General features: G+C 43.4%; 1 protein-coding gene across 4 annotated transcripts in view; it reads left to right on the top strand.

Annotated features, from left to right (window-relative positions):
• Positions 1 to 14,293, top strand: part of LOC139264579 (shugoshin 1-like) — a 35,951-nt gene extending 21,658 nt beyond the window's left edge. For all 4 annotated transcript variants that reach the window (XM_070881282.1, XM_070881283.1, XM_070881285.1 and 1 more), the window contains 3 exons: positions 6,804 to 7,058; positions 7,898 to 8,081; positions 13,776 to 14,293. In XM_070881282.1, coding sequence (XP_070737383.1) covers positions 6,804 to 7,058; positions 7,898 to 8,081; positions 13,776 to 13,923 — 587 coding nt within the window. In that variant the 3' untranslated portion in view covers positions 13,924 to 14,293. The remainder of the gene's footprint in view (positions 1 to 6,803; positions 7,059 to 7,897; positions 8,082 to 13,775) is intronic.
• The last annotated feature ends 1,087 nt before the right edge of the window (positions 14,294 to 15,380 follow it).

Genomic DNA, 15,380 nt, shown 5'->3' with positions numbered 1-15,380 from the left:
GTGGGGTGCCGCAGGGATCAGTGCTGGGACCCCAACTATTTACAATCTATAACGACTTGGAAGAAGGGACCAAGTGTAACGTAGCCAAGTATGCTGACGATACAAAGATAGGAGGAAAAGCAATGTGTGAGGAGGACACATAAAATCTGCAAAAGGACATAGACAGGCTAAGTGAGTGGGCAAAAATTTGGCAGATGGAGTATAATGTTGGAAATGAGGTCATGCACTTTGGCAGAAAAAATCAAAGAGCAAGTCATTATTTAAATGGAGAAAGATTGTAAAGTGCTGCAGTACAGCGGGACCTGGGGGTACTTGTGCATGAAACTCAAAAGGTTAGTATGCAAGTTCAGCAAGTGATCAGGAAGGCCAATGGAATCTTGGCCTTTATTGCAAGGGGGATGGAGTATAAAAGCAGGGAAGTCTTGCTACCGTTATACAGGATATTGGTGAGGCCACACCTGGAATACTGCGTGCAGTTTTGCTTTCTATATTTATGAAAGGATATACTTGCTTTGGAGGCAGTTCAGAGAAGGTTCACCTAGGTTGATTTGGAGATGGGGGGTGGGGGTTGACTTGTGAGGAAAAGTTGAGTAGGTTGGGCCTCTACTCATTGGAATTCAGAAGATTGAGAGGTGATCTTATCGAAACGTACAAGATTGAGGGGGCTTGACAGGTTGGATACAGTGAGAATGTTTCCACTGATGGGGGAGACTGGAACTAAGGGGCATAATCTTAGAATAAGAGACCGCCCATTTAAAGCTGAGATGAGGAGGAATTTCTTCTCTGGGGGTTGTAAATATGTGGAATTCGCTGCCTCGGAGAGCTGTGGAAACTGGAACATTGAATAAATTTAAGACAGAGACAGTTTCTTAACCGATAAGGGAATAAGGGGTTTTGGGGAGTGGGCAGGCAAATGGACCTGAGCCCATGATCGGATCAGCCATGATCGTATTAAATGGCGGAGCAGGCTCGAGGGGCCGTATGGCCTACTCCTGCTCCTATTTCTTCTGTTCTTTGGCCGGGAATGCTGGACTCCTCCCTATAGCCTCTTAACTCTCTAGATCTTTTCATTGCGAATTGCCGGTGTGACATCGGCCGTCTCAATTTCTCTGCTCCCCTCACTCACTCCAACCTACCTCCCTCTGAACTTGCAGCACTCCTTTCTCTCAGTTCCTTCCCCAACACTGACCAGGGTGGCGCTGTTGTTTGGTGAACTGACCTCTACCTTGCGGAGGCTGAACGTGAACTCTCTGGCATCTCCTCCTACCTCCCTCTGGTCCATGATCCCACGATTGAATATCAAGCCATCATTTCCACTGACCTCATCTCCTCTGGCAATCTTCCCTCCATGACCACTAACCTCATAGTCCCCCAACCCCGTACAGCCCGCTTCTGCCGCCTTCCCAAGATCAACAAACAGGACTGCCCTGGTAGACCCATCGTTTCAGCCTGTTCTTACTCCATGGAACTGATTTCTTCTTTTCTCTACTCCTTTTTTTTTTCTCCCCTTGTCCAGTCTCTTCCCACCTAAATCCCCGACTCTTCTGACACGCTCTGCCATGTTAACAGTTTCCTGGCCCCAACCATTTCCCTTTTCTCCATGGACACCCAATCCCTCGACACCTCCATCCCCCACCAGGACAACCTGAGGGTCCTCTGCTTCTTCCTTGAACAGGCCCCATCCTCCACCACCCCTCCTCCACCTGGTTGAACGTGTTCACATTGAACAACCTCTCCTTTGACTCCACTCACTTCCTCCAAATTAAAGGTGTTGCTATGGGAACCTGCATGGGTTCTAGCTATGTCTGCCTTTCCGTGGGGTATGTGGGACATTCTTTGTTCCAATCTTACTCGGGTCCCCTCCCTCACCACTTTTTCCGGTACATTAACCATCGGTGCTGTTTCCTGCTCTCGTCCTACATAGAAACATAGAAAATAGGTGCAGGAGTAGGCCATTCGGCCCTTCTAGCCTGCACCGCCATTCAATGAGTTCATGGCTGAACATGCAACTTCAGTACCCCATTCCTGCTTTCTCACCATACCCCTTGATTCCCCTAGTAGTAAGGACTTCATCTAACTCCTTTTTGAATATATTTAGTGAATTGGCCTCAACAACTTTCTGTGGTAGAGAATTCCACAGGTTCACCACTCTCTGGGTGAAGAAATTCCTCCTCATCTCGGTCCTAAATGGCTTCCCCCTTATCCTTAGACTGTGTCCCCTGGTTCTGGACTTCCCCAACATTGGGAACATTCTTCCTGCATCTAACCTGTCTAACCCCGTCAGAATTTTAAACGTTTCTATGAGGTCCCCTCTCATTCTTCTGAACTCTAGTGAATACAAGCCCAGTTGATCCAGTCTTTCTTGATAGGTCAGTCCCGCCATCCCGGGAATCAGTCTGGTGAACCTTCGCTGCACTCCCTCAATAGCAAGAATGTCCTTCCTCAGGTTAGGAGACCAAAACTGTACACAATACTCCAGGTGTGGCCTCACCAAGGCCCTGTACAATTGTAGCAACACCTCCCTGCCCCTGTACTCAAATCCCCTCGCTATGAAGGCCAGCATGCCATTTGCTTTCTTAACTGCCTGCTGTACCTGCATGCCAACCTTCAATGACTGATGTACCATGACACCCAGGTCTCTTTGCACCTCCCCTTTTTCTAATCTGTCACCATTCAGATAATAGTCTGTCTCTGTTTTTACCACCAAAGTGGATAACCTCACATTTATCCACATTATACATCATCTGCCATGCATTTGCCCACTCACCTAACCTATCCAAGTCGCTCTGCAGCCTCATAGCATCCTCCTCGCAGCTCACACTGCCACCCAACTTAGTGTCATCCGCAAATTTGGAGATACTACATTTAATCCCCTCATCTAAATCATTAATGTACAGTGTAAACAGCTGGGGCCCCAGCACAGAACCTTGCGGTACCCCACTAGTCACTGCCTGCCATTCTGAAAAGTCCCCATTTACTCCTACTCTGCTTTCTGTCTGACAACCAGTTCTCAATCCATGTCAGCACACTACCCCCAATCCCATGTGCTTTAACTTTGCACATTAATCTCTTGTGTGGGACCTTGTCGAAAGCCTTCTGAAAGTCCAAATATACCACATCAACTGGTTCTCCCTTGTCCACTCTACTGGAAACATCCTCACAAAATTCCAGAAGATTTGTCAAGCATGATTTCCCTTTCACAAATCCATGCTGACTTGGACCTATCATATTACCTCTTTCCAAATGCACTGCTATGACATCCTTAACAATTGATTCCATCATTTTGCCCACTACCGATGTCAGGCTGACCGGTCTATAATTCCCTGTTTTCTCTCTCTCCCTCCTTTTTTAAAAAGTGGGGTTACATTGGCTACCCTCCACTCCATAGGAACTGATCCAGAGTCAATGGAATGTTGGAAAATGACTGTCAATGTATCCACTATTTCCAAGGCCACCTCCTTAAGTACTCTGGGATGCAGTCCATCAGACCCTGGGGATTTATCGGCCTTCAATCCCATCAATTTCCCCAACACAATTTCCCGACTAATAAGGATTTCCCTCAGTTCCTCCTCCTTACTAGACCCTCCGACCCTTTTTATATCCGGAAGGTTGTTTGTGTCCTCCTCAGTGAATACCGAACCAAAGTACTTGTTCAATTGGTCCGCCATTTCTTTGTTCCCCGTTATGACTTCCCCTGATTCTGACTGCAGGGGACCTACGTTTGTCTTTACTAACCTTTTTCTCTTTACATATCTATAGAAACTTTTGCAATCCGTCTTAATGTTCCCTGCAAGCTTCTTCTCGTACTCCATTTTCCCTGCCCTAATCAAACCCTTTGTCCTCCTCTGCTGAGTTCTAAATTTCTCCCAGTCCCCGGGTTTGCTGCTATTTCTGGCCAATTTGTATGCCACTTCCTTGGCTTTAATGCTATCCCTGATTTCCCTCAATAGCCACGGTTGAGCCACCTTCTCTTTTTTATTTTTACGCCAGACAGGAATGTACAATTGTTGTAGTTCATCCATGCGGTCTCTAAATGTCTGCCATTGCCCATCCACAGTCAACCCCTTCAGTATCATTCGCCAATCTATCCTAGCCAATTCAAGCCTCATACCTTCAAAGTTGCCCTTCTTTAAGTTCTGGACCATGGTCTCTGAATTAACTGTTTCATTCTCCATCCTAATGCAGAATTCCACCATATTATGGTCACTCTTCCCCAAGTGGCATCGCACAACGAGATTGCTAATTAATCCTCTCTCATTACACATCACCCAGTCTAAGATGGCCTCCCCCCTAGTTGGTTCCTCGACATATTGGTCTAAAAAACCATCCCTTATGCACTCCAGGAAATCCTCTTCCACCGTATTGCTTCCAGTTTGGTTAACCCAATCTATGTGCATATTAAAGTCACCCATTATAACTGCTGCACCTTTATTGCACGGACCCCTAATTTCCTGTTTGATGTCCTCCCCAACATCACTACTACTGTTTGGAGGTCTGTACACAACTCCCACTAACGTTTTTTGCCCTTTGGTATTCTGCAGCTCTACCCATATAGATTCCACATCATCCAAGCTAATGTCCTTCCGAACTATTGCCTTAATTTGCTCCTTAACCAGCAATGCTACCCCACTTCCTTTTCCTTTTATTCTATCTTTCCTGAATGTTGAATAACTCTGGATGTTGAGTTCCCAGCCCTGATCATCCTGGAGCCACGTCTCCGTAATCCCAATCACATCATATTTGTTAACATCTATTTGCACAGTTAATTCATCCACTTTATTGCGGATACTCCTTGCATTAAGACACAAAGCCTTCAGGCTTGTTTTTTTAACACCCTTTGTCCTTTTAGAATTTTGCTGTACAGTGGCCCTTTTTGTTCTTTGCCTTGGGTTTCTCTGCCCTCCACTTTTCCTCATCTCCTTTCTGTCTTTTGCTTTTGCCTCCTTTTTGTTTCCCTCTGTCTCCCTGCATTGGTTCCCATCCCCCTGCCATATTAGTTTAACTCCTCCCCAACAGCACTAGCAAACACTCCCCCTAGGACATTGGTTCCGGTCCTGCCCAGGTGCAGACCGTCCGCTTTGTACTGGTCCCACCTCCCCCAGAACCAGTTCCAATGCCCCAGGAATTTGAATCCCTCCCTGCTGCACCACTGCTCAAGCCACGAACTAGAAAATTTCGTTCACTTTGCTTCCAATTTCCACCCTTCCCTCATGTTCACACGGTCCATCTCCAACTCTTCCCTTCCCTTCTTCGACTTCTCTATCCCAATTTCTGGGAATAGGCTATTGACAAACATTCACTGACTCCCACAGCTACCTGGACTACACTTCCTCCCACCCCGCATCCTGTAAGGATTCTATCCCATTCTCCCAGTTTCTCCGTCTCCGTTGCATCTGTTCTGACGATGCCACCTTCCATACTCCGTGTTTCCGATATGTCTTCCTTTTTCCTGAACCGAAGATTCCCCTCTACCGGGGTTGACATGGCTCTCGACTGTGCCTGTTTCATTTCCCGCACTTTTGCCCTCACCCCTTCCCCTCCCTCCCCAGAACCACGATAGGGTTCCACTGTCCTCGCCTTTCACCCCACCGTCCTCCACATTCAACAGATCATCCACTGCCATATCCGTCACCTCCAGCGTGATCCCACCGCTAATCACATCTTCCCCTCCCCTCTCAGCATTCTGAAGGGACAGCTCCCTCCGCGACACCCTGGTTCACTCCTCAATCACTTCCAACACCCCTCCTTCTCAAGCATCTTCCCTTGCAAACGCAGGAGATGCAACACCTGCCCTTTTACCTCCTCCCTTCGCACTGTCCAGGGCCCAAAACACTCCTTCCAATGAAACAGGAATTTACTTGTACTTCTTGCAATTTAATATACTGTATTTGCTGCCCACGATGCAGTCTTCTCTACATTGGGGTGAGCAAACTCCAATTGGGTGACCGCTTTGCAGAACACCTTTGTTCAGTCCATAAATGTGACCGAGCTTCCGGTTGCCTGTCACTTTAATTCTCCGCTCCACTCCCACTCTAACCTCTATCTTCAGCCTCCTCCACTGTTCCAACGAAGCTCGAAGAACAGCACCTCATCTTTCAATTTGGCACTTCACTTCACAGCCTTCTGGACTCGACATCGAGTTCAATTTTAGATCATAACCTCTGCCCCTATTTTTTTCAGATGGCAGCTGTTGATTCTGCTATTCCCATTTACACCTTTTCTAGATTCTCTCTTGTTTCTCTCTCTGACCTATTACCATCTCCTTTTGCTTTGTGCAATCGTACCTTTTGTCATTTTGGAAATTTCCAACATGTCCAACCTATCACAGACCTTCCCTTTTGTTCTTTCCACCCCTCCCACTGCCCCTACACTTGCTTAAAATCTGTTGCATCTCTTAACTTTTTCCAGTTTTAATGAAAGGTCATCGACTTGAAACATTAACTGTTTTTCTTTCCACAGATTCTGTCTGACTTGCTGAGTATTTCCAGCATTTTCTGTTTATATTTCAGATTTCAGGCAGCTGCAGTATTTTGCTTTTGCACTACGTTACTGTATTGTTATTCTGTAAAGCAAGATCAGAATATACAATGTACTTTTTTGTTGTTTCTGGCAAGCTAGCTGAATTATCAGTGTTTCCATGTAAAATTTTGATCTAACCAAACATTTATTTTTAAGTTTTCAGTGATTTCTTGGCATGCCTGATATCAAGGTTTCAGCCTTTAATTTATTAAACCAAGCAAGCTATTTATAGTTCTCTACTTTCTGATGATGTATTTTTTAATGCATTTTATTTTGTCCATTAGATAAAACCAATGAATGTGAAAATTCAAAAACGGCTGGAAACGATATCCAGTTACAAACTGTGTCGGGCAATGAACCAGAAAACCGTTCTATTTTCAAACATAAAAACATAGAGAATTTTCAAAATTCTGAAGAAAACAGCACTGTTAAATATCTCAAACCAGCTCTGAAATGTTTGCTACTGCAGCAAGAACAAGGTGATGAAAATCCAGGAAGGAATGCAATGGTGAAGAATGAACAAAACATTAAAGCAACAGGTATGGACATATTCCTGTGCTGAATCATACTGGCTCAAGTAAAAATAAATTATGCCAATAATAAAGAGAAGTGTCGCATTGCATGTATTTCAGGATGGCTAATATGGGTTTAATTTATCATTCGGGTCACTTGTGACTGAATTTTCCATTACCATATTATAACAAGCTTTAAAATTTGGACATAGCTCTCACACATCTCAAAGTTTTTAAAAACAGAAAATACTGGAAATTCCCAACATGTCCATCAGTGTAAAGGGAAACACTTGATTAATGTTTCAGGTATAGCTCCTTTGTTAGTAGAGTTCAAATGCTGACTGATTTTCGTGGTATTTCCAGCATTTTCTGTTACTTCAGATTTCTGGTATTTGCAGTTCTTTTTTCTTCTAACCTCAAGCCTTTTGGTATCTTTTGTGTACATTTTGTATGGAAATGCAAAAAGTTCATTTATTTATTTGATTGATTGATTGATTGATTTTAGTAAATGCATTGTGCATAGATGGACAAGTGTTCTAACTGGAAGCAAATATATTTCAAAACTAAGTTGTTGGAGGATAAGATTATTTTAGCACCCATGTAGTTTCTTCCCACTGCTGTACATGCTTAGCAAATATTGAATTATAATTTCAAATAAAATGGAGAATACTGTTGGTCTGTATTTCAAGTTAAGTTATTTATTTCCTGTGATCTATTGTGTGTTTTATAACTGTCCATTGGGAAGGTGCGCACATGCAGCAGCTATATCAAACAATTGATTTGTAGTTCTGTACAAAAATTATTTCCTTTTTTAAAAGAAAGGAATTGTGTTTTACACACCTTAATTTTTCCTATTATTGAAACAGGGAAAAACTTTGGATCACGCTTCAGTCTGAGTGATGTCACCAATTATTCATCACTACCCACTAAAAACAAGAAAAAGCAGTCCTGCCCTGCTTTGTTAGAAAAAATGAACAAGATTTCTCCGATAGCTGTTAATAAACGCAGATGTACAATGATTGTAAATTACAAGGAACCCAGTCTCATTGGGTAAGTTGAACTTGTCCATGTGTATATAGAATCATAGAGAGCACAGCATAGGAGGCCATTGTTCCTGTGCTGGACCAAGCTCTTTGTCTGGAATTATCTACTCCAATCCCATTTCCCTATCCTTTCCCCATATTATATTCTATTTCAAATACTTCACCCATTCTCCCTTAAACATATTAGTCTCTGCCTCAATAGTCGCTTGTGATAAAGCAGTCCATGTTCTAATAATCCTGACTTTTAACACACTTATTAGCCTTTTATTATTAGTGATAATTTTATGCCCCTTTTTTGATTCAACAACCAATGGAATCAATTTTTCATTATTTACCTCCTCAAAACTTACTTCATTTTGAAATCGTTCACTTAACCTCCCAGTGAAAAAAGCCTCTTTTTAAAAAAAAAAAGTTTGACTTCATAACTATAACCACTCAATCCTTCTATCTCAACCTTTGCTATACTCTTCCTTGTTTTCTCCTTTTTGTCTTATAGCATAGATTATTCACAACATTTGGTGTAAGAATACAAGTGTTGGCTAAGGTAGATCTGATTCTCAGAGTTCCTAACCTTGAGCACCAATGGGCCAATTAGAATCCCTCAGAAAGGAGACCAAGATATGGAATAGGAAGTCTTCATCTTAGAAACATAGAAAATAGGTGCAGGAGCAGGCCATTCGGCCTTTTGAGCCTGCACCACCATTCAATAAGATCATGGCTGATCACTCACCTCAGTACCCCTTTCCTGCTTTCTCTCCATATCCTTGATCCCTTTAGCCATAAGGGCCATATCTAACTCCCTCTTGAATATATCTAATGAACTGGCATCAACAACTCTCTGCGCTAGGGAATTCCACAGGTTAGCAACTCTGAGTGAAGTTTCTCCTCATCTCAGTCTTAAATGGCTTACCCCTTATCCTTAGACTGTGTCCCCTGATTCTGGACTTCCCCAACATCGGGCACATTCTTCCTGCAACTAACCTGTCCAGTCCCGTCAGAATTTTATGTTTCTATGAGATCCCCTCTCATCCTTCGAATACAAGCCCAGTCGATCCAGTCTCTCCTCATATGTCAGTCCAGCCATCCTGGGAATCGGACTGGTGAACCTTTGCTGCACTCCCTCAATAGCAACAATGTCCTTCCTCAGATTAGGAGACCAAAACTGAACACAATATTCCAGGTGAGCTCTCACCAAGGCCCTGTACAACTGCAGTAAGACCTCCCTGCTCCTATACTCAAATCCCCTAGCTATGAAGGCCAACATACCATTTGCCACCTTCACCGCCTGCTGTACCTGCATTGCCAACTTTCAATGACTGATGTACCATGACACCCAGGTCTTGTTGCACCTCCCCTTTTCCTAATATTCTGACTGTGTTTTTGTCCCCAAAGTGGATAACCTCACATTTATCCATATTATACTGCATCTGCCATCCATTTGCCCACTCACCTAACCTGTCCAAGTCACCCTGCAACCTCTTAGCATCCTCCTCACAGCTCACACCGCTACGCAGCTTAGTGTCATCTGCAACATCTACACTCAATTCCTTCATTTAACTCATTAATGTATATTGTAAATAGCTGAGGTCCCAGCACTGAGCCCTGCAGCACCCCACTAGTCACTGCCTGCCATTCTGAAAAGGACCCGTTTATCCTGACTCTCTGCTTCCTGTCTGCCAACCAGTTCTCTATCCACGTCAGTACATTACCCCCAATACCATGTGCTTTAATTTTGCACACCAATCTCTTGTATAGGACCTTGTCAAAAAAGCCTTTTGAAAGTCCAAATACACATCCACTGGTTCTTCCTTGTCCACTCTACTAGTTACATCCTCACAAAATTCCAGAAGACTTGTCAAGCATGATTTCCCTTTCATAAATCCATGCTGACTTGGACCAATCCTGTCACTGCTTTCCAACTGTGCTGCTATTTCATCTTTAATAATTGATTCCAACATTTTCCCCACTAATGTCAGGCTAACTATAATTACCCGTTTTCTCTCTCCCTCCTTTTTTTAAAAAAAAAAGTGATGTTACATTAGCTACCCTCCAGTCCATAGGAACTGATCCAGAGTCGACAGACTGTTGGAAAATGATCACCAATGCATCCACTATTTCTAGGGCCACTTCCTTAAATACTCTGGGATGCAGACTATCAGGCCCCGGGGATTTATTGGCCTTCAATCCCATCAATTTCCCTAACACAATTTCCTGCCGAATAAGGATTTCCTTCAGTTCCTCCTCACTAGACCCTCGGTCCCCTCGTATTTCCGGAAGGTTATTTGTGTCTTCCTTCGTGAAGACAGCACCAAAGTATTTCTTCAACTGGTCTGCCATTTCTTTGCTCCCCATTATAAATTTACCTGAATCTGACTGCAAGGGACCTACGTTTGTCTTCACTGATCTTTTTCTCTTCACATGTCTATAGAAGCTTTTGCAGTTGGTGTTTATGTTCCCGGCAAGCTTCCTCTCATACTCTATTTTCCCCTTCCTAATTTTAAACCCCTTGTCGTCGTCTGTTGAATTCTAAATTTCTCCCAGTCCTCAGGTTTGCTGCTTTTTCTGGCCAATTTATATGCCTCTTCCTTGGATTTAATACTATCCTTAATTTCCCTTGTTAGCCACGGTTGAGCCACCTTCCCCGTTATTTTTACTCCAGACAGGGATGTACAATTTTTGAAGTTCATCCATGTGATCTTTAAATGTTTGCCATTGCCTATCCACCGTCAATCCTTTAAGTATCATTTGCCAGTCTATTCCAGCCAATTCACGACTCATACCATTGAAGTTACCTTTCCTTAAGTTCAGGACCCTAGTCTCTGAATTAACTGTCACTCTCCATCTTAATAAAGAATTCTACCATATGCTCACTCTCTTTCCCAAGGGGCCTCGCACAACAAGATTGCTAATTAGTCCTTTCTCATTACACATCACCCGGTCTAGGATGGCCAGCCCTCTAGTTGGTTCCTCGACATATTGGTCTAGAAAACCATTCCTAATACACTCCAGGAAATCCTCCTCCACCGTATTACTACCAATTTGGTTAGCCCAATCTATATGTAGATTAAAGTCGCCCATGATAACAGTTGTACCTTTATTGCACGCATCCCTAATTTCTTGTTTGATGCTGTCCCCAGCTCACTACTACTGTTTGGTGGCCTGTACACAACTCCCACTAGTGTTTTCTGCCCTTTGCTATTCCGCAGCTCCACCCATACAGATTCCACATTATCCAAGCTAATGTCCTTCCTTACTATTGTGTTAATTTCCTCTAACCAGCAATGCTACCCAACCTCCTTTTCCTTTCTGTCTATCCTTCCTGAATGTTGAATACCCTTGGATGTCGAGTTCCCAGCCTTGGTCACCCTGGAGCCATGTCTCTGAGATGCCAATTATATTATATTCATTAATTGCTGCCTGTGCTACCTTATTACGAATACTCCTTGCATTGAGGCATAGAGCCTTCAGGCTTGTCTTTTTAAACACACTTTGCCCCTTTAGAATTTTACTGTAATATGGCCCTTTTAGATTTTTGCCTTGGGTTTCTCTGCCCTCCACTTTTATTTTTCTTCTTTCTATCTTTTTTGCTTCTACCCCCATTCTACTTCCATCTGTCCCCCGGCCATATTAGTTTAACTCCTCCCCAACAGCAAACACTCCCCCCTAGGACATTGGTTCCGGTCCTGCCCAAGTGCAGACCGTCCGGTTTGTACTGGTCCCACCTCCCCCAGAACCACTTCCAATGTCCCAGGAATTTGCATCCCTCGTTTCTGCATCACTCCTCCAGCCATGTATTCATCTGAGCTATCCTGCGATTTCTACTCTGACTTGCACATGGCACTGGTAGCAATCCTGCGATTACTACTTTGAGGTCCTACTTTTTAATTTAACTCCTAGCTCCCTAAATTCAGCTTGTAGGACCTCTTAATCTGTATCCATGTTTTTGTTACGTCTAGAATTGACCATTCCAATGCACTCCTGGCTGGCCACCCATCTTCCACCCTCCATAAACTTAAGCTCATCCAAAACTTTGCAGCCTGTATCCTAACTCACACCAAGTTCCATTCAGCCATCACTCCTGTGTTCATAGAAACATAGAAAATAGGTGCCGGAGTAGGCCATTCGAGCCTGCACCACCATTCAGTAAGATCATGGCTGATCATTCCCTCAGTACCCCTTTCCTGCTTTCCCTCCATACCCCTTGATCCCTTTAGCTGTAAGGGCCATATCTAACTCCCTCTTGAATATATCCAATGAACTGGCATCAACAACTCTCTGCGGTAGGGAATTCCACAGGTTAACAACTCTGAGTGAAGTTTCTCCTCATCTCAGTCTTAAATGGCTTGCCCCTTATCCTAAGCCGGTGTCCCCTGGTTCTAGACTTCCCCAACATCGGAAACATTCTTCCCGCATCTAACCTGTCCAGTCCTGTTAGAATCTTGTATGTTTCTATGAGATCCCCTCATCCTTCTAAACTCCAGTTTATAAAGGCCCAGTTGATCCAGTCTCTCCTCATGTCCGTCCAGCCATCCCAGGAATCAGTCTGGTGAATCTTCGCTGCATTCCCTCAATAGCAAGAACGTCCTTCCTCAGATTAGGGGACCAAAACTGAACACAATATTCCAAGTGAGGCCTCACCAATGCCCTGTACAGCTACAGTAAGACCTCCCTGCTCCTATACTCAAATCCCTTAGCTATGAAGGCCAACATACCATTTGCTGCCTTCACTGCCTGCTGTACCTGCATACCAACTTTTAATGACTGATGAACCATGACACCCAGGTCACGTTGCACTTCCCCTTTTCCTAAACTGTCGCCATTCAGATAATATTCTGACCTACATTGGCTCCCAGTTGAGCAATGCCTCCATTTTAAAATTCTCATCCTTGGTTTTTAAAGCCTTCCATGGCCTTTTCCCTCCCTATCACTATTACCTCCTCCAGCCCTACAATCCTCCGATATCTGCGCTGCTCCAATTCTGACCTCTTGCCCATCCCCAATTTTAATCGCTCCACCATTGGCGGGTGGGCCTTCAGCTGCTGAGGCTCTAAGCTCTGGAGCTCCCTCCCTACACCTCTCCTGCCTGTCCTTTTAAGAAGCTCCTTAAAGCCTACATCTTTGGCCAAACTTTGTCATCTGCCCTAATATATCCTTGTGTGGTTCGGTGTCAAATTTTGTTTTATAACGCTCCTGTGAAGCGCTTTGGGACTTGTTAAAGGTGCAGTATAAATGCAAGTTGTAGCTGTAATGGTATATAATGTGTTAAGCAGTTGCTGATTACCTCCTGTACTTTCCCTATTCCCTTTTGATTGTGCTGGGGAGTAGAACATTTTTGTTGCCCATTATCTGCATTGAGTACTTCCAAGTCAGTTATAGCATGGGCCACATAGAATGCTAACGTCTTTGTTTTGCATTAATACCTTGCTTTTACCTCAACCTTAAGAGCCCTGCTTTGAACATCAGATATTTGAGATTGCTGAATTCATCCAGTTTATTGCTGATGTTACATGCATACTTGTGTGCCACATCTCTGCATCTGTACAGTCTGGTGTGGATTCAAAGTCGGGTAATGGAAGTGAAGAATTGTTCTTGTAACAGCAGCTAGCTACAAGAAATGTGGTAGCGAAGGAGCTCAATGTTATAAAGAGGAAGATTTATCACACATTTAAGTGTTAATTGAAAATTTTAATTTGATCAACAGGAAATTGCGGAGAGGAGACAGATATACTGACATACAGTTTTTGCATTCACCGATATTCAAACCGAAAAAGAATGCATCACGACGTAAATCCGGGAAAAAGCCAACTCCACTTAGTAGATATAATGAGGCTTTTGTTGGCTGCAGATAACCTTCTACTAAATATGAACTGTGTATTGAGATCATGATAAATTGAAGTTTGTTCATTTACTGTATGGATTAATTTAGTTTTTAAATTTGACTTTTTTATGGGGTCATTTCTTCCAATGAATTTTAGATGCTCAAGAAAATCTGAAATAAATCTTCACAACTATGTTTATTTAACCAGCTTTAATTATTGGTATATGATGCCCAATTTCTTTTAGACCATTCAGATAACTTAACTAGCGATCTTGTAAAATGACCAGCAGCTGAGTACATTGGTCGTCTGTTGAAGCAGCATTAGTTACGTTTAGAATTATCTTGAGCATCAGCAACAGATTGTGCAAAATCTAAATAAACGGTCATCTCTAGCTACATAATTATGCTTTTGTCTCAGTTTTCTCAAGATTTTGTTGTCTTTCATTTTTGCATTGCTGTCAGTACAACCATCAATTATCACACATCATTGGCTGTCAGTCTGCTCCGATGTATCATACTCCAAACAATTGGAGTTGGCAGGGTGGCTATCAAAAAGAAATCAACAACTTGATTTTTTTTTTTTACCTCTGCTATCACCGCCCCCTGCCCCCAGATCTTTCTCTTCTGTCCTCGAGTATGCTTCACTCACAGCCGAGAGTCACTGTTTGAGTTCTAGGCCTCAGCCCTTCCTCTGCTCCCTCTTCCACCTGCAGCACTGTGGAAATATACGTGTTTGTATATCCAGCCGGCTTTTATTCTGAGCTCTGTGCTGCAAAACTAAATAAGGTTGATCTAATCAAACTCTCATTTATTTATATGGTGAATAGCTAAGATGAGGATGGCAGGATTCATGAGACCCCGAAGAACTGATCCTGTTTAGTGGAGGGAAAGGAGAAGTGATGTAGGCAGACCTTTTTGTTTGGGGATGGAAGCAAGAAAGAGAAGGGCCATTAGAACAGGATACACGTCTGGCTCTGCTGGGACCAATGACATTTGCTGTTGAGGTTTATTGGGCTCACATAATACAGTATACTGTTCTGCTACCATGACTAGCATTGATATTCTTTACAACATCACTAACAACACACACTACAAGGTGGCTCCAGTGCATCATGTGACTTTTAAGAAATAGGAGCAGGAGTAGGCCATACGGCCCCTCGAGCCTGCTCCGCCATTTAATGCGATCATGGCTGATCTGATCTCGGACTCTGCTCCACTTCCCTGCCCGCTCCCCATAACCCTTATCGGTTAAGAAACTGTCTATCTCTGTCTTAAATTTATTCAATGACCCAGCTGCCACAGCTCTGAGGCAGCAAATTCCACAGATTTGTAACCCTCAGAAGAAATTCCTCATCTCAGTTTTAAATGGGCGTCACCTTATTCTAAGATTATGCCCTCTAGTTCTAGTCTCCCCTATCCGTGGAATTATTCTCTCTGCATCCACCTTGTCAAGCCCCCTCATAAGCTTATATGTCATTGAAAGTTGGC

Source organism: Pristiophorus japonicus, chromosome 5 (assembly GCF_044704955.1).
Source record: "Pristiophorus japonicus isolate sPriJap1 chromosome 5, sPriJap1.hap1, whole genome shotgun sequence".
Taxonomy (NCBI): domain Eukaryota; kingdom Metazoa; phylum Chordata; class Chondrichthyes; family Pristiophoridae; genus Pristiophorus; species Pristiophorus japonicus.
The sequence above is the reverse complement of the archived record's forward strand: the minus strand, read 5'-3'. Positions and strand labels throughout refer to the sequence as shown.